This window comes from Sceloporus occidentalis, unplaced genomic scaffold (assembly GCF_023333645.1).
Source record: "Sceloporus occidentalis isolate IW3139 unplaced genomic scaffold, rSceOcc1.0.p SCAF_3, whole genome shotgun sequence".
Taxonomy (NCBI): Eukaryota; Metazoa; Chordata; class Lepidosauria; order Squamata; family Phrynosomatidae; genus Sceloporus; species Sceloporus occidentalis.
Genome location: NW_028316983.1, coordinates 141,218,217 through 141,241,523, shown reverse-complemented (window position 1 = coordinate 141,241,523; position 23,307 = coordinate 141,218,217). Strand labels below are relative to the sequence as shown.

General features: G+C 40.4%; 1 protein-coding gene across 5 annotated transcripts; it reads right to left on the bottom strand.

Moving 5' to 3' along the window:
- Window positions 1-1,358: 1,358 nt before the first annotated feature.
- Window positions 1,359-23,097, bottom strand: OTULINL (OTU deubiquitinase with linear linkage specificity like). Of its 5 annotated transcripts, none has more exons than XM_089516468.1 (8): window positions 23,075-23,097; window positions 13,863-14,022; window positions 12,469-12,500; window positions 12,281-12,372; window positions 9,031-9,180; window positions 8,317-8,445; window positions 4,879-5,151; window positions 1,359-2,870 (listed from the first exon to the last, which is right to left on the bottom strand). In XM_089516468.1, exons 2-8 carry the CDS (start codon window positions 13,931-13,933, stop codon window positions 2,691-2,693), a joined length of 927 nt encoding a protein of 308 aa, XP_089372594.1. In that variant the 5' UTR covers window positions 13,934-14,022; window positions 23,075-23,097; the 3' UTR covers window positions 1,359-2,690. The 5 variants fall into 5 exon arrangements, with proteins under 5 accessions (XP_089372594.1, XP_089372589.1, XP_089372591.1 ...); XM_089516463.1 differs by lacking the exon at window positions 23,075-23,097 and adding an exon at window positions 22,396-22,460; XM_089516465.1 differs by lacking the exon at window positions 23,075-23,097 and adding an exon at window positions 20,877-22,300.
- Between the last annotated feature and the right edge of the window lie 210 nt (window positions 23,098-23,307).

The window sequence follows — 23,307 nt, the reverse complement described above, 5'->3', positions numbered from 1 at the left end:
CCATGGCAAACCCTGCTGAACAAATCTTGCACCAACCTAAGTTGGAAACAACTTGCATGTACACAACAACGTATGTGCCAAAAAACTTCATAGAGAAGATTATAGGAGAGGAATTAGAAAGAAGCTATGCCAGATGATATATTCAGGTGTTCATTGAGTTGGATCTGTAAAGGAGAAAGGGCAAAAGAAGCGAAAGGCCTTTTGATAGCTGTAAGAGGAAGTTAGGAAAATGTAGTCAGAAACAAATCCACACAGAAAACTATGATGTAATTGAGAAGGCAGTGCTAGATAGCTTCTAGCATTCTAGTTTTCCATAGAGAATATTTGGAGGAGGAGGAATTGTCTGGGCAGGTATTGCGATTCCTTTCCTTTGGTTTGAAACAACAGCCCAACAGAAGCTTAACATCTCCAGTGGGGGGAATGGAGAAAATACATTCAAACTAATGTAGGAATTTATGGAAGTAGTGAGGAAGAAAAGATCTGTTTATGGATAAAGGAGGGAAAGGTTGGATGGGTCCTGCAGAAATTTGGGGAGAGGAGCACAGAGCTATTCAAAGAGCAGAGCTGCAGGCGGCTTCCACTAACCTTGCCTTCTTCTTCTGCTTCTCATGGTATTTTTTAGATAGTATGCTCCTTGGGGCAGGAACCTGACCCTGTTTAAAGTGCCATATGTATTCATGGTGCCATATAAATAAATCTATAAATACATCGTGTGCGTTTCACCTATACTCCAAACAGGTGCAACTTTGAGCATCTGTACTGTACAAATAATGCAATTTAACACCACTTCAGCTTCCATGGCTCTATCCTACATAATCATGGGATTTGTAGTTTTGTGAAGCACTAGCACTATTTGGCAGTGAAGATCTTGAAAAGATCTTGTAAAGCTACAAACCCCAGGATTCAACAGGATGGAGCTAAGCAGTTAAAGTGGTATCAAATTGCAGTATTCCTACAGTGCAGATGAACCCTATGTCAGCAAAAACTAGACTATTAAATAGATACAAACTCTTAAAATCCTAACTCACCTTTATTGTTTAACAGACCTTATGTGTTCTATTATAAAAATTCAATAGAAATTTAATTAGAAAAATAATCCTAACTCAACTTTGCAATTCATAATTTTCAATAGTCGCTGGTTGTAACAACATTCTGTGTCATAAGTTAACAGCTTTTTAGAAAATACATACATACACACACACACACAAACACACACACACATATATTCATGAGTATCTTTTCAATGGCTTCCTTATAATGAAAGAACTTAAACAGTCACTCAGTGTCCTCATCTTGGAAAGGTTGGCAAAATTGAAGTGGATTTGATTAAAAAGTGCACATCTCTGCTCAAACAAGCCTTAGGTCTTCATAAAGCATATGTTTATTATAAATACATTTAAGTAAGTGGAGGGCAGTAAAAATCTTAAAAACCGAATATAAAAACATCTACAAATACAGACAACAATAAAATAAACACAAGTTCTAGAACCCAACTCCTTTTGGTCTCATATGTCTCTGTGTGTACATACATGCACACACACACACAAACAGAAACCTGAAAGAAAAATAGTTCTACAGTAGAAGCAAGACCAATTTTCATTTTCCACAAAAGCACATGGTGCTTAATATGACCTGCTCTTAGGAAGATTTTTTTAAAAATGATGCAAAGATCTTGTGTAATTTACAATCATTCCTCATGCAAGAAAAGAAATGAAGAAAATCAGCAGATAAATTTCATAAAACTGCAAACAGTAAAAACTGTTTTTGTATACATGTGTAATAATAGGCAGATATTTTTTTCTAAGTACATAATGGCCAGGCAGTGTATACATTCTGATTTCATTTGTAAAATACAGATCATGGCTTTGATGGCAGAAATTAGTATTGCAAGAACCTCAGCTTTCCTCTTTTAAATAAAAGGCAGCCCTAGCTTCCTCAACAAATAGGTTAGGGGGTGCAGTAAAGGCCATACAAACCAAGTCTGGTCAAAAGCACAGACTTCCAGATGCCACTGAACTGCAACTCTCGGTAGCCCTAGCTAGAATAGACAATGGTGAGAAATGCAGGAACGGTAGTCTAGTGAGATCTGGAAGGCTGCATTTTGCCCATTCTGATATAAATAAAAAATGAGAATCATTAAAACTTTCGACTGCTGCCTCAAAGATCATCTATTTTATAGAGTACCAGTTTATATCAGTTATATACCAACTTCACATCATGGTTTCCCCCAGAAGATTTCTGTAAATTGCCACTTAGTGATAGTGCTGAGAATTCTCTTTTGAGAGATTCCTAGCCCCACTCTCTTTCACAGAACTAGAGCTCCCAAGGAAAGGGAGTAACTATTTGTTTACATGATTGTGGTGTTACTATACCCAACAGGAACTGATCACAAAAGATTATTTGTGAGAATATTCAATATCCAGCTTGTACGCAGCCTCATTCTTTATCCATGATCATACTTGTGTTGAGTATCTGTGGGAGTCATATAAATTATTTTACCCTTACAACAAATCTATGAGGTAGATAAGCAGAGAGATGGCCTGATTTATACCCATCTAGAGATTGCTACAGTTGGGTTGGGATGCTTAGCTGAGCTCTGTTTTTCACATGTCAAGCCCAACATAACAGTCTTAACTATTTGGACACTGCACAGTCCTTTCTGATGTCAGACACTTCATTAGAAGTTAGTTTCATATTCTGGTAACTGGGATGTGATAGTGACGGTCATCTTCAGTCAGAAGAAAAACTTCATGCCAGTCCCTTTGATAGCCCTCCAAATATCTTTCTTGGAAAACCTCTGAACTGAACTTACAAAACCTATAGACGATTATTTTTACTTCAAGAGAATATCCAAGGAGGAAGATTTCAACCTGTGGAAGAGAAAAGGGGAAAACATTTACTTAGAATGTTTTTTAAAAAGAAAAGAAAGAAATACACTGACAAACCATGTAAGTTAAGTTTGTTAGTATGAGAACATGAAATTATTTCAAAATCACATCAACATATTAAAGACGTAAACTTTAACTAAGAGGTGAAGCAGACTGCCAGCTTGGGGGCCCCAGTCCCTTGGTTGTCCTGAGACCATGGTGACTGGACACTGCAATCCTCAACAGGCCACTGGCAAGGAGTAGCTTTTTGACGCTCCTTTCCTAGTCAGCTTTGGACTGCCTTAGGCAGCCGCAGAGCAACTTCCAGCCAATCCAGGGGCATGCATTGTCTACACCCCACATCCCCAACATGGCCCGAAGCCAGCACTTTTTGCCTGTCTGTTTCAAGTCTAAATGGAACTAGTGAGGGATCCATGAAAAAACTTAATAATGACCAACGTATTTTTTATTCTATCCCATTTCAGTTATCAGAAGATTCTTCTGTTTCTGTACTTCTGCTAAAATGCATGAATTTATTTGATACAGCTCAAGTAATTTAAATCTTTTGCTTGATGTGAGAAAGTTGTGTACCATGAAGCAACTGAGGGGGCATTCCCATTGGAAGGATGACTTGATTTCTGATTTGGCTTGGCTGCGTGTCAGAAATCAATCCCAAAAGGCCACTTGTTCCCACTACAAACAAGATTTTCCTTACTCTAGAGTAAATGTGTGTGTGTTTTTGGCACGATTCTTGTTCTCATTTGTGCCGCTTCAGATGTCAGTCATTTGATGGCAGGAGGAGGGAGGGAGGGAGGGAGGGAGGGAGGGAGAAGCCCCTGAGTTGGGGATGGAGGGGGAAGAAATGAGAGGAGAAAAAGCCCAGGAAAGCCTGTGGGTGTCCCTGGTGCTCCCTCCTTCCTGCCCCCTTCTTTCTCTCCCTTCCCTTCTGCTGCTTCTCCTTACGTGTGAAGGGAACCCTTAGGGAGGGAGAGGTGAAGGGAGAAATGGAGTGCAATTTTTTAAAATTAAATTGAATGCATATACGATTAATTGCTTTAGCAACTAAATGCCTTTGCAAGTAGTTGCAAATGCAATCAATCGAATATGCGCTTAGTTTAATTTTTTTAAAAAAAAGTAAAGGCAGCACTGACCAGGGGAGGGGGAATGGTGGATCTGTCATAAATTGAGGAGGGGTAGTAAATACCCCTGTCATTTGTCCCCCCCCCCCTTCCTGAATGCTGTGATTCCAAGTGTCGTTCCCACTTATTTGACTCGCTTAAGGATCGATTCCTGTGAAAAGAACCACAAAAAAGGCACTATCAAGTAACCACAGGTTGTGTTTGTCCTGCTTCTTTCCTCCTGGGATCGATCAAATGAGGATCAGAAGCGGTTTCAAATGGGAATGAGAGTTGTTTGCCCCGAATCCTGCTTTGGAGCAAACAGCAATGGGAATGAGCCCTGAGTTTTCTAAACCACTGTGACACTGAAGGATAATGGGTAATCATTCCATATACTGTTGCAAATCTTTAAGAGATACAGCATCTCTTTCATTTGCATGGAAACCTTTCACCAGAATTGGCTGTTTCACATGTAACATTAGCAACAGTTTAACGTTACATGAATTATGAGCTCTGATCCTCATATACTACTTCGACTCTCATGTTCTTTGTTTCTGCATCCACAGAAACAGTAATTTGTTAGTTCTCCAATCTGGATGTAGTGATACTCATGAAAGAAGAATGCATGAGGAACAATGGAGTCATTTGCGTATTATCAGTTGTTTATTGGCATCACATCTGAACCAACCTAATCTCCTGCCTGTCATCAGGACAGTGCTAAGGGGAAATGAACTGATTTTTGCTTTTTTACTCTAGTTTTTTTTCTTGCTCTAGTTCCAAAAGTATGTGTTAGTTTCATTAAAACATCCAAATCTTGCAACGTTTTAAATCTTTCTCAAATGTCATAGTACCTTTCAGGTTTTGTTGAATGTTTTGTTCAGCTGCATATTTACCTGATCAAGACCTTTTCCACTGCCTATGGAATTCAGATGATTCATCATGTAACTTAAAGGGTCCAAGGAGGTATCACAGGAAAACAGGTTGTAAAAAAACCGTGGCAAGCCTTTCTGTTTGTTGCTAAAACACTCATAGGCCTCTATTACTTGGTAGAGCATCATGAACTTTATGGCTTCATATAACTTGTGTTCCATACTTTCATCAGTAAAAAGGGCATTGCACAGTTTCCATCTTTCATACTGGTCTTTAATACCACTGATTTCCATCCACTAAAACATAGAACAATAAAAAATAAGTTTTTGAAACTGTCAATCAAAATAAAACAGTTATGATTATATATAAATATTATTTTGGTCAATCTATCTATCTTTACATCACACATAAGAAAAGTGAATTCATTTCTGGCACCATTTAAGCACAGAAGGGGATTATCAGCATATGTGACATTTGTAAATATGAAAAATGTGGGTTAGACAATGGAACTGTTAAATAGATTTTTTACTGATTGCCCGGCCGAACCCAAAGGGTGATCAACAATGGCTCCTCTTCATCCTGGAGAGAAGTGACTAGTGGAGTGCCACAGGGTTCTGTCCTGGGCCCAGTGCTATTTAACATCTTTATCAATGACTTATGTAGATGAAAGAATAGGGGGCATGCTTATTTGCAGATGACACCAAATTAGAGGAACAGCTAATACCCCAGAGGACAGGATCAAAATTCTAAATGACCTGAATAGACTAGAAAGCTAGGCCAAAGCTAACAAAATTAATTTCTACACAAAGAAATGTAAAGTACTGCACTTAGGGCAAATAATAATAATAATAAAAATGAAATGCACAGATATAGGATGGGTGACACCTGACTGAACAAGACTATATGTGAAAAGGATCTAGGAATCCAAGTAGACCACAAGTTGAACATGAGTCAACAGTGTGATGCAGCAGTTAAAAAGGCCAATGCGATTCTAGGCTGCATCAATAGAAGTATAGTGTCTAGTTCAAGGGAAGCAATAGTGCCACTCTATTCTGCATTGGTCAGGCCTCACCTAGAATACTGTGTCCAGTTCTGGGCACCACAATTAAAAAAGGATGTTGAGAAGCTGGAGTGTGTCCAGAGGAGGGTGACGAAAATGGTGAAGATTCTAGAAAGCATGCCCTACTAGGAGAAACTTAGGGAGGTCGGTATGTTTAGCCTGGAGAAGAGAAGGTTAAAAGGTGATGTGATAGCCTTATTTAAATATTTGAAGGGATGTCATATTGAGGATGGAGCAGGCTTGTTTTCTGCCGCTCCAGAGAATAGGACCCAGAACAATGGATGCAAGCTACAGAAAAAGAGATTCCACCTCAACATTAAGAGGGACTTCCTGACAGTGGGAGCTGTTCAACAGTGGGACATATCCCCTTGGAGAGTGATGGAGTCTTCTTCCCTGGAGGTCTTTAAACCGAGACTGGATGGCCCTTGTGGTCTCTTCCAACTCTATGATTCTAGGACTAGCCCTAACCCTCCAAATAAAAACAACAACAACAACCCACATCCATTTCATAGCCAAAGTGTCCATAGCATGTTGACTAGTTGTTTGGGTTAGGGAATTGAAAATAAGGAAGAGGGGAAAACGGAATGGAGTACCCTGGAAGAGTCATCCCCAAGCTGGTAGCAAAATGGGAGGTTTATCAAGGCATTAGTGAAAGCTCATACATTACTGATACTGTAGGTCATTTGACACTGCTAGAGGGTTCTTACTTGATTTTAGGGGTTGCAAGCTGTGCAGGCTTGAATTTCACTAAACATGTGTATAAATGTGGTGATAAGCAGTATCTCCCCTGAAAGTAGTCTGAGCATCTCTTCCTTTTCCAGAAGTTACTTGCTATAAGGGAGGATGCTATCTGTCTGAGTCAGTGATGATCCATCCCTTATTCCCCCAGCCTCAAAGGAAAGCAAAGGCAATTCCCCTCTGAACAAATTTTGCCAAGAAAACCCTGTGATAGGATTGCCATAAATCATAAATGACTTGAAGACATACAACAACAATACAGGAGGGCTGGGAATATCTTGCTAGGAGAAAAGATCTTGATATGCAGGGGCACCAAAATTAATGACTGAAAATTTTGCAAAGCAGGAAAATACTGAGTAGCACAAGATTGGTTTAACTTCGGAGATGATGGAAAATATCATTGGGGATTTAGGATAAATCTATTTTTATCTTGTTTCTGTCTGGTTTGTAAATCTTTTCTCTATCCTTCTATGTATGGTAGAAAGATTCCTCTGTACAATGTTTCAAATACTATGAGATAGGCAGGTAATAAACGGAAGCACTTGAGAAAGATTACCTTCACTGAATTAACTGTAATTTCCTGAATCTATTATAGCACTCTTGATCCCCCCAATGAAATGATGGACCAGAGGCCCCTTAAGAACATTTCTGCACTGTAAATGTTGCTCTCTCAATAAAAATATTAATGGGCAGGATATGTAAACCAGTCCTTTCTTCCAAGTATGTCTGGTATATTTAGTTCTTTGAGAAGGGACTGTAATTGCTGGTGGTCTCATAAAACAACAACTCTCATCAGCCCCCGCCCCCTGCCTTGGGGATAAGAAAATGAATTTTAAAGCTTCATGATTATCATACAGCTGCATCTTATCATTATAATAGATTATGTACTACACATTATTAGCAGGAGGAAAATGAAATATTGCATTCTTTTAAGTTGGATATCTTTATGTACTATTATTATACAAAATGGCTCAAAAGAAGGATACTACACAAGACTATGTAAATGACTAAAGAGAAACTCAACATTTTTCCAAATACTGTTACTGAGTATCTTTCTAATACAAAATTTACCAAGCTTTAGAAATCTCAATACAGTCAGTCCTCCGTGTCCATGAATTTTGAATCCATAGATTCAATCATCAATGGCTTGAAAAATATTTTTAAAAGTATCAAAAAAACCAACCTTGATTTTGCCATGTCACCATTTTAATATGTCATTGTATATAATGGGACTTGAGCATCCACTGATTTTGGTATCCATGTAGGGTCCTGGAACCAAACACCTGTGCATATGAAGGGCGCAATATAATACTGTATATGTCAGGACTACAGTCAAACAGTATTCTTTCAGGGCTATCCGTTGGTGTGATGGATTAAATCACCCTTGTTTTTGTTTTTTCTAAATCCCTTATCAGTTGAATACATCTACATGTACCAAAACTTTTTGGTTTATGCATTTTGAGATAATGAAGGAAAATGTCCTCTCTCTATTACAGGAACACATTAAAACCAAAATGCCTAAAGCAAGTATTTAAATCCTGTGTGTTCAAATTTCTTCTCTCCAATTAGAATTTTTATCATAGTGATTGTAGATTTAGTGCTAGTGTATTATTTTCCTCTTACAGTTCCATATACTGTATCTTATTCATTTATTTCCACTCACCTGACTTTTTAATGCTTCAATACATTTACGTAATTTTCCTAATGTATTGGAACCTGTGTACTGTTCTGGTCCAAAGCTATACTGCTGGATCCAATTACAGCCTTGTGAATACAGAAGTTTTTCTGGGAGCTGAAAAAGACAAGAGAACAATTGGAGCTTTTATGGAGTAGATCAGTAGTAAATTAGGATTTTACTACACAAAACCCAAGCCAAAAACAGATCTCTTTTTAATGACAAAAAAGCATGAGAAACTGCAAATCATTTTGCAACAGTATCTCTTGATTTTTCCTTCAAATAACCAGACTTGCTGTTGTTTTTCAGTAATTCTACCTATGTGCTATAATTTCTGATAGCTACGCTAAGTGGTGAAACATCATCTTTTTTTTATGAAAGGAAATTCTGTCCCCTTAGTGTAGTTTCTAGATTTGCACTGAGTGGCAAAACATCATGTCTTTCTCATGAAAAAGTATCATACTAAAGTGGCTTCACATCATGAAATTGATGCAATGAGCAATTTTATTTTTCATGCAATGAGCAATTTTATTTCAAGTCTACAGCATATCCACATCATTTGAAAATATGGACAAGTAGACTGTAGTAGCACAATTGAGTCTGCCCTCAAGATCTCTTTTCACTTTTATTGTTTAACCACTTAAAAAAATAAAAACTATACTTTAAGAATAAGATTAAGTCATAATTTGTTTCAAGGCATACCTTTAGGACATCTGTTGCCTTTGTCCAAGACGGAGGAGGAAGACCTTGGCTGAATATCTGATATAATACAGCTCTCAGCACACAGTAGTTATCCTGTCTGACTTCTCGTAGATATTTCACGTGGTGTCTCCAAAGCAACTGTTCATAAGCCTTTAAGTGAAGATAACAATGACAAAGTTAGCAGGGACACTTTTTCCTGAATTCTGGATGGGAACAAATGATTGATTGGAGCTGTTCAATAATCATTTGAAAGTAGGCCATCATAAGTACCTCTTCTACCATGAACTAAGGTCCCCATCAATTAGAACAGAATGGGAGGTGGCCAGTTGGCCATCAGAATACATCCCACAAGCATTAGACTTTTCCTGAGCCTTTTAAAAATGAACTGAATGGGAGCTTTGCAAAAGCATTTTTGTTTTCTCATACAGCACCTTTGTGTTTCACAGCAAAAGCTGTGCAGTAAAGCTTCCTAGTGAACTGTGCACTATATTCATTAATAGAAGGGAACTGAACAATGTGATTCTGATTTCCTACATCAGACATACCCATACATCCCCTTGGGGATGGCCCTTGGGGATGATACTCTTTTTTATTTTTCTGTTTGTAGTGTAGAACTAAATTGGCTGATTTACACATTACAGAGCAAATCAGTGTCAGATTTATGCATCTGAAAACACATGCATATTAAGGCCACAGATAATGAGAGATCTCGCAATCTGAAAAGTGCAAAAAGATTCCTAAATGAAGTTTCATATAATGCTATGGACCTCTTAAATTTGACAAGAGTTAAAGTCTCAACATGTTGTAATCCAGCCCCAACAATAACACAACACTACCACTCTCTGAGTAGTAGAAGAGCAATAATTTTACCCACAGCTGTGTGGGAATCCAAACTACTGGAGGCTTTTGTTTGGGGTGTGTGTGGGAAGATCCAGGGTGTTGGTTATTACCTTTAAAGCCCTATATGGCTTGGGTCTGAGTTACTTGAGGGAACGCCTCTCCCTACACAATCCACCCCGCACTCTCAGAACATCCGGGAAGAAATTATTAGAGTGTGCAAAAACTAGGTTAACAACAACTTCCCACAGAGCATTTTCCGCCATAGCCCCCAAGTTATGGAATGACTTACTGGATGAGAATTGCCTTATTACCAACGCACTCAAGACAGATCTCTTCCGGCGAGCCTATCCACCAAATTTGTTGTAAAATATTCCACCTCCATTAGTACTGTATGTTTTATGAAAGTTAATTGTATTTTATTAAACTTATTGAATTGATAATATGTTATTGTTTTTATTGAATGTATTTTATATGTTTTTATTGCTGGAATAATTTGTTTGTTGTAATCCCGCCTTGATCCGCAGGGAGAGGCAGGAAATAGAAATAATAATAATAATAATAATTGTTGTTGTTGTTGTGAGCTTTCCTGGGACTTGACCGGCAGGTTGGAGCGGCACTGCTTCTCCTGCTTTCTTTTGTCAGACATGCCAAGAGAAGAGGTAGCAGAAGAAACAGTGTGCCTTGGGTGGGGGAAATTTGAAGCTGTGTGAGAAAGGTATGGCTCTGGGGAAGAAGCGGGAGGAGTCTTTGGGGTTCTCACTTCTCCAAGATTAAGAGTCCTTCTTTGCTGGGGAGATCAGTAGGAAGCTGGCTGCACTGCTACCTGCCCTGGTGAAGAAGGATTGAAAACTCTGTTTCACTCAGGAAAGACTTCTCCCTTTGCATCTGGTCACCCTGGGAGCAGCAACTAAGCAGCCGGCCAGCTTGCCTTCCTTTTGCTGTAAGACCAGCAGAGGCAAGAAGGAAGAGCAGACCTGGGATGCTGCTGCTGATGTATTTGCACATAAGAGGCTGAGGCAGAATAGGAGGCAGTTACAAGCTGGGCATGGCTAATGTGGTTTCTGCACAAACAGTAGACCTGATCAAGAAATAGGCATTGGGGGTGGGTCGGTGTTAGGGTTGTCAGCCAAGAAGAAAAGGGGCAGTAGCCTGAAAAGATTTGGAGATCATTCCTATAGCTGAATATATCAAATTTCAAAGATATAGCCATGTCTACAGAATCAGTAAGCAGAAAGATCTTGTAGCACCTTTGAGACTAACTGAAAGAAAGAAGTTGAGCTTTCTTAGACTTCAGTCTACTTCCTAAGATGCTAAGTGTACAAAAACTCATGCTGCCAACGTCTTTCATTCAGTTAGTCTCAAAGATCTACAAGATCTCTCTATATACCAAATTTCATTATCACAGAGCTATTGTATTATACTGTGTTTTACATCTTCACTGGCCCCTTTGAAAGCAAGCCTACAGTGGGGAGAATTAAATGAGGTTCTGATGTTGACACAGTGGCTTGGTTTAATGTTGAGGAACAAATTGTGATTAATCATGGCCTTACAGACAAACCACATCTAGGCAGGCCATAGCTTCCCAACTTCAAATATAATGGAAAACAAAATTCAAAACTGAAAAGTGGAAATTTTCAATCTCACCATCCCCTCATGTGAGAATTAGAGGAGGATATGGCCTTATTCTTGTAAAATTAAATCACAGTTCAGTATTGCATTTGAAATGAGCTATTGTACACCAAGTTTTATGTTAATATTTTAGTCTACAAGTCAGCTATTGCATTTACATTATGCTTTGTATTTTCCTCCCTGCTTTGAAAATGGTAGAGGTCAAGTTACAATTTTATTTTGGAAGATAGAACTGTGCTTTGAATGAGAATACTAGATTTCATTTTAGTGTTTCACTGCTATAAGTGCGTGTGTGTGTATATATTAGATGACAGACAGACAGACAGACAGACATCCATCCTCTGGGTAACCTTGGGTGAATCACTCTCTCAGCCCCACAAAACCTCATGATAGGATGAAGGCACACACGAACAACAACAACAAAAACAACAACAAGCCTTCAAGTTGCCTATTAACTTATGGCAACTCCATGGATTTCATAGGGTTTTCTTGGGCAAGGAATACTTAGAGGTGGTTTTGTCAGTTCCTTTCTCTGAAGTATAGCCAACAGTACCTGATATTTGTTGGCAGTCTCCCATCCAAGTGCTAACTAGGGCTGATCCTGTTTAGCTTCTAAGATCAGACAGGATGTGATGCCTTTAGGGTATTTAGGTCTGCTATAAATATACTCACATGCAAATAACAGAATTCCAAATAAGCAAATTAAACTTAGCTTGGCCTAATGCACACAATGCTCTCATTTTTGTGCTCTTTAGCTTTCCAAATTAATTTTTATTCTTACCTTTTTCATCTTTTCAGCCTGCTCTGTTTCTCCTTTCCATTTTTTTGCACAATAGCTAAGCAGGTCAACTTCTCCCAAAACACTTTGGTTTTCTAAATCAAGTGCAAATATTAGTTAATAAGGTAGATCTATTTGAGATTATTTATTTTAAAAAGTCATACACAATAAATAATACCAAAAAAAATTACTTGTGAATTTTTTTTGCAGGTATCTGCTCCACCTGAAAGCCAAGCAAACAAGACCAGCAGTTAAAGTAAGGTTTAAACAATGCTTATTCATTTGGAAGCTGGTTAGTAGTACATCTGGTGATAACAGAAGAAATCACTTCAAGAAAAGTGTACTTCAAGAAAATACAAACTAATATACATAAAGGAATCCTGAAGTACCTTTGAGTCTAACCGGGAAAAAGACATTTCTAGCATAAGTTTTGGTAGACTCTATCTGATGAAATGGACTGAGGCCTACAAAAACTTAATGGTAGAAATGTATTTCTCAGAAATGCTGTAGATTCTTTTATATCTCTTCATGGTGCAAGAGACTAATATGGCTACATCTTGGAATACAAACATGCATTTCAGTACTGCAAGATGAAGTAAACAAGTATTTGCTCAGAAGACGTTTACGAAAGAACTTCAAAAATTTAATGGCCATATACCAACTGCTAGCCTCAGGAGCTAAACTAATGGGCAAAACAGACCACCCCACCTGAAAAAGCTGGGTGGGCACCATGGCAGCTGCATGCCACTCCTTTTTGCACTGAAAAAGCCAGCTTTTCCACCACTGTCACGGCTTTGCAGTGCTTCTGCAGTGTGCGGCATATAAATCCCGCACTATTGGAATACTGCAAAGCTGCCTGCCATGTGGTCGGGGGGGGGGGGGGGGCGTGTAACACCGCCTTGGGGGTGGAGTGAGAGTGTGCGGCATCTAAACACCGTGCTCAGACACTGCCCCCAAGCCAGTGCAAAGGGATGGTACGCTTTGCCCCTTAATTTCCTTAATAAAGCTAGCATATGTCCCTCTATTTCTGATGTTCAGGATGTGAGTGTCTTGCTTATGCAGACAAAATGGCAGGTTGATTAATGAAATGTCAATGGGAAGGAGGGGGAACTTGGTAAAATTTGCAGAAATACAAATATAAAATTCTGAGAGACAGAACCTGCACTTCAAACGGGGGGGAGGGGGACTGAGCATTCTCAATGGCCACAGAATACTGTTTGTGGAAGCGGGAATGAAAACAATCAGTGGCATTATGGAATGGTATGAAACAAAATGGCTAGAATTCTGAACAGGGAAGGCTCCACACTGCAACAATACAACTGCAGGCTCCATGTGTATCTCCCAATACCAAATGCTACAGCTAAACAGTAGATAAATACTGTATATCTTCACACATCAACTGCAGGTTTCTAGAGCAGGTGTTGATAGAATGGTACAAAAGACCCTTAGAAAGATTGAGCATGGGCATTGGAAATGGATCTTGTGGGGGGGGGGGGGGGATAACAAAAATTTAAGGGGAAAGTTCTGATTTAGAAAGGCAATTATTATGTTCAAAAGCAAATTACCAGAGCCAGTTAAAACCTACCTTTTCAACAGATAAGCTATATATGTATACAGTTGCCTGCAGTACCAGAGGGCAGTAGCAAGAAGTGGCATGATTAATACAAATTGTCCCTTTGCAGCTTGTAACCTTTAAAAGATAGGGTGGCTGACAGCTCTGCTCCAAGACTGTAATTCATTCTATCCTAAAAACAGGGAGGAAGGGAAAGAATGATTAATAGTATTTCTATCTTAACAAAATAAGCATTTTAAAAAACAATGACGGATGGTTCACTGATTTCTTGACCACTCTGATCAAGTCTACAATGGTAGCTCCCACAATTATTAGAGTAGGGGTGGGTATGGAAAGTAATGCTCAACTAAGCATTGTCTTTATACCCCCCTTTTCCCATTTGCTATTAAGGCAAAGGAGATTTAGGCAGTACAGACTGAGTCTCCCTTATCTGAAATGCTTGTTACCAGAAGTGTTTTGTTATTTCACGATGGAGGGGGGGGGGGGGATTTTGGAATTTTCGTATTTGCATGTAAGTACATAAAACAAAATTCATTTATGTTTCATATACACCTTAAACACATAGACTGAAGGTAATTTTAGACAATGTTTTAAAATAATTTTGTGCAGGAAAAAGTTTTTGCACACTGAACCATCAGAAAGCAAAGGGCTCACTATCTTAGCCATCCATGGAAAAAGTGCTGGTTTTTTGACTATTTCAAATTTTGGAATTCTGGATAAGGGAGATTCAACATGTATAAGGGTCTCCTGTATACCTCTACTCTATATATACTGTCTCTCATCTTCCCCATTTGCTCAATAACCAGTTGTAATGCATGGTCATCAATGTGTCTGTGTAACTAAGCAACCATATATGACAATATCCAGGTATGTGACAACATTCAGATATGTCTGTGGCCACATACTACTCCCTCTCCTCCTTTTTCTTCTTTTTTCCTTAAGAAGGTAAGTGTTGAGCAGCTCCTTTACTTGAAACTTTTCTTTAGTTAAGCAATTCACATACTGCTTGTTTGACTCATTTTGCTGAAACTATCAGTAGTTTCACAGTCAGCTGAAAGAGACTTAATTGAAGCAATCTTCATTTTTCCTATAAATGGGGCTAATATTCCAAATCTACCCCCAATCCAATCTTTTCCTTACATACACCCCATTCATATCTATACTTTCTGGAGTCACTCCTCGCCCCTGGGTGGTACAGAAAGTTGGTCCTTGATTTCTAAAGTTCTCTCTCTCTCATACACACACACACACATATATATAAAATAAGGGGAGTAGCACAATAGCACAATTCTGATGTAATTCTATTAGGGATTAATCCCCAGAGAAACCATGGGGTTCACAAGAAGTAATAAAGAATAAATATACAAACGTTTAAATAAAGGGTAAATATACAAAACTTTAAAGAGTAGCATCATAATATAATTTCATAATTGCAGGAGGTGAAGCAAACAGGGTAATTTAAATGGTATTGTATTTCAAATGTGTGAAAACAAACACAAGAATTAACATCACTGAAATGTGAATGCAGTGATGGTGAAAAGAGGTGCACGGCCATTCCATTACCCTTCCAAGTAAAGAAAAAGCTGTTTCCAAACAGAATGACCCGGAACAACTGCCTAGTGTTGTAAACACGCAGAAGTCAATGAACAAATGCATTTGATATTATAATGCTGCTTCTGTCCTCTTTTACTTTTGCTTCTCATCAGTCCTTAACCATTTTAAGAGTTTATCAGTCATCCAATTAGGGTATTTTTCCTTTTTAGGTATAGATAGGATCTTTTTTCAATCCTTTCTGTTAATGTGGTTGTTTTGGTCCAGAGTCCTTCTGATTCCTTGACAGGCTAAGTAGTACAAATTTATTCTTCACATGGTCTTTCAAAATCTACAGGGATGTTCTTCAAATTGTTTTTTGGGACGGTGACTGATTTAATGAAGTTCTTTAGATTTTCTCTTAATTTTTGCATTTAGCAATTCATAGTGTGAGCCAGTATCTGTTCCGGTCTTGTTTACACAGACTGAATGGAACTTCTCATTTTCTGCTTCCAATTATGTAGTCTATATGCTTTCATCTAGTTATACAGTTGTTGCCTGAAAAATATGCTTGCAATGCCCACAATGAGTCCCACTGTACATGAACTATTTTGAAGGATGGGAAGAGATCCTCCAGTGTTTTGCTCTCTCTCCTAGTTGTGCCACACACTCAACCCCATCTGAAATTTAGACTACTGAAGGTCTTCATACGGAAGCCCTTCATTCTCAAAGGAGGATCTGCCTACAGGTATATAACAATCTTCCCCAACCTGGTGCCCTCAAGAAGCATTAGATTACAATTCTCACCATAGCTACTGGAAAGATGAATAAAGTTGTGATTCAACAGACCTGGAGGAGGAGGCCACTGTATAAAGATTACAGTTGGCCTTCCACATTTGCAGCTTTGACTTTCGTGGATTTGATTATTTGCAATTTTAATTAAATATGTTCTCTAATGCAATTCTGCCAGAAGTTGATCATAGAGAAAACACTTCTCTGGGCGTTTGTAGGTTCTCCAGCATGATTCTATGATCAACTTTCCTGAGAACAGCTTCCACCCAATTGCCTTCTAAGTGCATCACAGCTACATGACTAATTGGGCTATTTTGTAAATCCTGGCTTACAATTTGTTTTTAAAAAGGACAGAAAAGGCGTTATTGAAAGGCAATTAAACTATCCACACAATGAAAATCATTTAAACAAATCCATTAAAACGAAACAAAATGTAAGTGTCAACAAACAGCACACTATTAAAAACCCTTTAAGTCTGTTCATAAAAGCATGAACTTACACAGCACTCTCCGTACATGAAGAATGGCTAAACTGCAAAGAGCAGTTAATACAAAAGGTTCCAGTTCAGTTCTGGATGCAAAGAGCATCAAATGTGTAGGGCAGAAAGTCAGCTGAGACTGATTTTCTTTCCTTTTTAAATTTTCGAGTAATCGCATGGGGGACTGATCTGGATTAGGCTCAACATGCCCATGAATGGAAAGTTTAAACCTCTCCTGCCAGTTTTCCTTCTCCAAAATTCACTCCTACTCACACAGGGGTTAGAAAAGGAAAAACACTGTATGTATGTAAGGGAAAGGGGAATAAAATGGGGGAAATAGTATTAAGTGTAAACCTCCCCTACCTGCACACAGGTCTAATCTGCACTGTAGAAATAATTCAGTTTGACACTGGTTTAACTGCCATGGCTCAATGCTATGTAATTCTGGGATTTGTAGTTTGTTGGGTCACCAGAGCTCTTTGCCAGAGAAGACTGAATGTCTCACAAAACTACAAATTCCAGAGTTCCATAGCATTGAGCCATGGCAGTTAAAGTGGTGTCAAGGCTTCATTATTTCTGCAGTGCAGATTAGACTATACTGAGCTTAAACTGGATTGGACACTCCTGTGTTTACTCATGAATGAAAACAAACAAACAAACAAGTGAGTCTTATCTGCATGCTACACAGTTAACCCAACATGTGGTTTGGCTTTCACTGGTGGTGGATCCCCAGAGTTTGACAAGGATTTTTCCCAGCCCTCACTGGAAATGCTGAGAACTGAACTGGAACCTTTTGTATTAACATGCAGCCTTCCACTGAGTTAAGGTGCCTTCTCTGTATAAATGGTTCTGCTGATAATGCAGATAAAAACACATCAACTAAACCTCAACTGTATGCTTCTGAGGAGGTATCCACTATCCACACTGCAGAAATAAAGCATTTTTGACACCACTTTAACTGCCATGACTCTGCTACAGAATCCTGGGATTTGTAGTTTGGAGAGGCACCAGAGCTCTCTGACAGACCAGGCTAAATACCTCACCAAATTACAAATCCCAGGATTCCACAAGATGGAGCTGTGACAGTTAAAGTGTCAAACTGCTTTATTTCTGCAGTGTGGCAGGTCTCCTCTTAGATTAAAATGAGTATTTTGCCTTTCAAATAATATTTGCAAACAACAGGCTTGCAAAAGAGGCTTTATCTTTTAGAAGGAAAAAGATACTGGGCTGAAAGACCATTCAAAAAGGGATGGGCTTGAAAGCCACACCACAATCTGGACTTTGGATTCTGGCATTTCAGAAAGGAGGAACAGAAACTGCAGAAGGCTAGTTTGTCCATGAGTGTTTGCATGCCACACCCCTGCTCTGACTGTTTTTCTTTAGGGCCTCTAAGTGGTTTGTGTTAAAAGAAAAAAGAGGGAGGGTGTTTTAAAAAAGCAACAGGACAGCTGTTTCACGTTTGTGGCTTAGCACCCAGAGGCTTACCCTAGAAGCTGCTCTTCTGCTCCAGCACAAAAACCTCAACTTGTATTTTTGTTAGAGAATAGCACTTCTCTTTCTCAGTAGCGGATGAGACAACTACTGCTGAGTAACAACTTCCGTTTTATCAATACTATACACTTTATCTTTTAAGGTTATTTGAAAAATTAAAAAAAAAATATTGAAGGTCCTGCATCGCCAGTTTAAAGCCACACTGACAAAACAAAAGCAACATTGTAGAGAATACCAGGCCATTAGATGAGTGGACGAATTTGTGCTTTGAATACAGAAAGTAACAGACTCAGTCCTTGGCATCTCCAGCTAAAGAAACACAAGCATCAGGAAGGAAGGCCACCTTGGAAGGCCATATTGTATGCTTCCATAGTGGACAGCTCTCACCTAGATGGATTGATGGAACAATTCTTTAGAGCCAGATCAACACCCTCAGCTATATAATTCTCATAAACTTTAATCGTTCGAAAACGAAAACAGCACTAGCCATCTACATCATGGTGTTACCAACAGTCTTTAGGGAATGGGAGGATTGCAGAACTAAAGATGAATAAACAAAAAAATGAGACAACTGCCCCACTCAGAGCTAAGCCTGGGTTCTGCTCCTCAAAGGAATCCAGAAAATAGCACAATGAAGACCAAGCATGCTCAATGACCACAGAATGCAATTGAATAAATGGAGAAAGCATATCCTGGGTTAAACATAACTCACTGCAAGACAACATCACATTGCATACCTCACTTTTTATGTTTTACATTAGAATGTGAATCATGTAGTCCTCCAGATGCACTCGGACTGCAACTCCCTAGCCAGCCCAGCCAATGGCGATGAATACTGGGAGCTGAAATCCAACATCATCTGGAGGTCTGCATGCTTCCCATCCCTGTGTATTTCACCTCCACTGAAAAGTAGGATGTCCAAGCCTGAGGATGATTTTTATTTCTTTTTCTTTGTGACACTCAAATGTAGGAACATCTTGCATACTAAAAGAAAGGTTAACATACACAAAGCTACATCTTATCTCCCCATCAAGGCAAAGTTTGTGCATTTTTTTGTTTTTCTTTAACTGGGGGCTTTACAATGCTGTGAGATGTACTCTGAGGTGCACATCCCCAAATGGATACCAAAACACATTCTTTCACCACTACAGTGAAATATAGGCATTTTTGCAACTTACGTATACGTATCATTTCTGTAATCTTTAAAATCTAGTGGTGTTAGCCCTGCTTCCTGATAAAGGGCTATACAGTTGGCCCTCCATTTTTGCGGGGGATCCATTCCAGACTCCACCCCCCCCCACACACAAACGGAGGCTTGTGCATATTCAAGCCTCATAGGCTTGAATGGGGCATGCCCCCATGCGTGTGGCCTAGGTATGCACACTATTGGAGACAGTGGAGGTTGTCCCTCCGCGGGTAATCGAGGGTGCGGATCCCAGATCCACAAGTTAGGAGGGGCGATTGTATTAGGAAGGAGTCCCCTGCCCAAAGTAAATCCATGGTAGAGGTGAGTTTTAGCAGTCAGGCATATAGTGGTTCCTCCACATTCGCTGGGTTAGGGGTGGAGGACCCCTGTGAATGTGGAAAAATCACAAATAAAAAACCACTATTCTTTTTACCTAAGAGGACATCTCTCTGGGATTCTCCAGGCCCTCCAGTTCAACTCTATGGTTGACATGTGCAAGAGGCTGATCATACATAGAATCATGCTGGAGAATCTACAAATGCCCAGGGAAGTGTTTTCTCTGTGTTCAACTTCTGGCAGAATTGCGCTAGAGAACATATTTAATCAAAATTGCAAATAATCAAATCCACAAAAGTCAAAGCTGCAAATGTGGAAGGCCAGCTGTAATCTTTATACAGTGGCCTCCTCCTCCAGGTCTGTTGGATCACAACTTTATTCATCCTTCCAGTAGCTATGGTGAGAATTGTAATCTAATGCTTCTTGAGGGCACCAGGTTGGGGAAGACCTGTAGGCAGATCCTCCTTTGAGAATGAAGGGCTTCCGTATAAAGTTGAAGACCTTCAGTAGTCTAAATTTCAGATAGGGTTGAGTGTGTGGCACAACTAGGAGAGAGAGCAAAACACTAGAGAATCTCTTCCCATCCTTCAAAATAGTTCATGCGCAGTGGGACAGATGACAGAAACCTGGGTTCATCCACCATCCCTAACTATCCCAACTGTGAGCTCACAAAATGAGACAGGTAACACAGGCCAGCTTGACTATGACTCTGGAGACCAGGGTTCAAATCCCAGCTCAGCCATGGAAACCCGCAGAAACCTTGGGCAAGTCACACTCTCTCAGCCTCAGAGGTTGGTGGCAAACCCCCTCTGGAGAAACCTGCCAAGAAAACCCTGTGATAGGTTCGCATGAAGTTAGAAATGACTTGAAGGCACACAAGAACAACAGCACGATTTGCATCCAAAGTCATCTGACAAGGAGGGTACATCACAACACACACTGTTTTGCTTACTTGTCACCTTGGGCAAGGCACACTCTCTCAACCTCCGAGGATGGCAAGGACAAACCCCCTCTAGAGAAACCTGCCAAGAAAACCCTGTGACAGGTTGCTGGGCTTAGAGGTGGAGGACCCCATGGGATCCCCATAAGTTGGAAATGACTTGGAAGGCAAACATCACCACTACCACTATTGCTGCACCTGAATGAAGGCTAAACTTCAGAGGTATAGCAGTGTTAGTCTGTAATATCAGTACGCAAAGGGATCTTGTGGCACCTTTGAAGCTAACTGGGGGAAAGACTTTAAGTCTGCTTCTTCAGATGTATGAAGTAGTCCAAGTTTACCAATGCTGTACATCTTGTCATTTTAAACTGATGTTTGTTTTAGCAGATGTTGCTCGTCTGTTACTCCTTGTTGTCCCCCTCCTCGATCCTTGGAGAAAGGGGGATATGAAATAAATAGCATCATCATAATCATCATTATTGTATTTTGCTCAGCTGGTCTCAAAGGTGAGACAAAACCCCTCTGCATACTGTACTGAGTGAAGCCTCCCTTTTGATCGCAATGCCTCCTGCTTGGTTGAGCGATTCTGGGAGCCACAGTTACCAAGTCCACTTCTTTTTCCTCCCATGCCAAGCCACTGCTATTTTCTCCATTGCAGGGAGGATGAAGAGGCGGACACACCTCACAAGTACTCCCTTAGCATGCCCTAAAAGTGGCTCCAAACAAGGCCAGAAAGCAGTCTTGCAGCAAGGAAAGCCATGCAGGTGGAGAGGGAGGGTGCGAAAGCCTCCCATTTCCCCCTCAAGGGAGGTTTTTATCTTAGGGGAAAGCCTCCCAAAAGTAACTGACTGGCAGGAAGCATGGAAGGGTGCGGCTTTGCTTGGACAAACTGGAGCAGTGTGACCAGAGGTCCTCCTTTTCCAGGACACACCCTCCATTGCAACCTAGTTATGTCCAGGAGGAATTACAAAATGTCCTCCAATTTGAGCATGGCTAAGAACAGGGTGACCAGAGGTCCTCCTTTTTGAGGATACACCCTCCATTCCAACCTACTTCTGTCTAGGAGACATTTCAAACATGTCCTCCAACTTGAATGTGACTAAGAACAGGTCCTCCTTTCCCAGGACACGTCCTCGGTTTCAACCTACTTCTATCAAGGAGGAATTCCAAAATATCCTCCATTTTGACCATAACTAAGAACAGGGTGATCAGAGGTCCTCCTTTTCCAGGGCATGTCCTCCATTTCCACCTAGTTCTGCCCAGGAAGAATCCCAAAATGCCCTCCATTCCGACCATAACTAAGAGCAGGGAGACTACAGGTCCTCTTTTTCCAGGACACGTCCTCCATTCCAACCCACTTCTGTCTAGGAGAAATTCCAAAATGTCCTCCATTTTGACCATGAATAAGACCAGAGGCCCTCCTTTTCCAGGACAAATCCTACATTCCAGCCTAGTTATGTCCAGGAGGAACTCCACAATGTCCTCAATTCTGAGCATGACTAAGAACAGGGCGAGCAGAGGTCCTCCTTTTCCAGGACACGTCCTCCATCCCAACCTAGTTATGTCCAGGAGGAATTCCAAAAAACGTCCTCCATTTTGGGCTTGAGTGAGAAGCAGCACCTAATGTACCATTCCTCTTGAGAATTAGCTTCTCCTTGGGCCTCAGGACCCCCCTCTTGGGACCACCCTGAGCCTCCCTTTCCCTCCCTGAGGGAACATGGCGGCCCAGCCCCTGCCCTCCTCCGCCCCCATCCTCCCCTCAGGCCAGGCGGCAGGGCCTCTCCTTCCTTACCCCGCCACAGAGGAGCCCTGCCCGGCTTCCCTGAGGCTGCAGCGGCCCTCTCGGCTTCCCCAGCCCGCCTCAGAGCAGGAGGAGGAAGCCCAGAGAGAGGCAACGCCTCAGGGAAGGAAGGAGGCAGGGAGGGAAGGAGGGAGGGAGGGAGGCCGCCATGGCGGAGCCGCCCAGAGCAAGGCCTAGGCCAGTCCCAGCCAGGCCCCTCAATTTGGGGAAGGCGGGTGCTGCTGCTGCTGGGGAGCACTGGGTTGCCATAAGTGAGGACCTCCAAACCGGGACAAAATGTAGGACAAAATCTAGACCAAACTGTATGACAACCGCAGGACAAAAATCAGCCCAAAATGTAGGAAATTTAAGGTCCTCCATTTTTCTTAAATGTCCTATATTTTGGCCGAGTTTTGTCCTGCAGATGTTCTACAGTTTGGTCTAGATTTTGTCCTACATTCTGTCCCAGGTTTTAGTGGACAATTATGGCAATGCAGCATAAGTGAGGACCTCCAAACCGGGACAAATGTAGGGCAACATTTTCAAATGTAGGTCACATTTTTATAAAAATGGAGGACGTGCAAAAAATTGAGTTTTTTTTAAAAAAATGTTAATATAAATGCATGTTTTTAGGCATGATCAAAATGGAGGACATTTTGGCATTATTCTTAGACAGATGGCAGAAATGGACTTGCCCTCGGGTTCAACTTTACTTCTCAGAAGTGTGTACTTGGTCAAGGGACTGGTTTTTCTTCACTGCGCATGAGTTTGTAAAAATCACAGCAAGTTACATTGGCCTTGCCTCAGAGGCTTGTTGATATCAATATCACCATCATCATCATCACTATAGTGCAAGAAAGGCAGACTTGTTAGCGTTCAAAGCACCATAAATACACAGAAAATGGAACTTGCATATACTTAATA

Bases quoted from the DNA above. Each gene is read 5' to 3' on its own strand.
- OTULINL (XM_089516468.1), bottom strand. From the start codon at position 13,933: ATGCCACTTCTTGCTACTGCCCTCTGGTACTGCAGGCAACTGTATACA. The intron at 12,501-13,862 runs GTAGGTTTTAAC...CTTGGCTTTCAG, and splicing joins ATAGCTTATCTGTTGAAAAG to GTGGAGCAGATACCTGCAAA. The intron at 2,871-4,878 runs GTAAATATGCAG...TCTCTTCCACAG, and splicing joins GTGGAAAAGGTCTTGATCAG to GTTGAAATCTTCCTCCTTGG.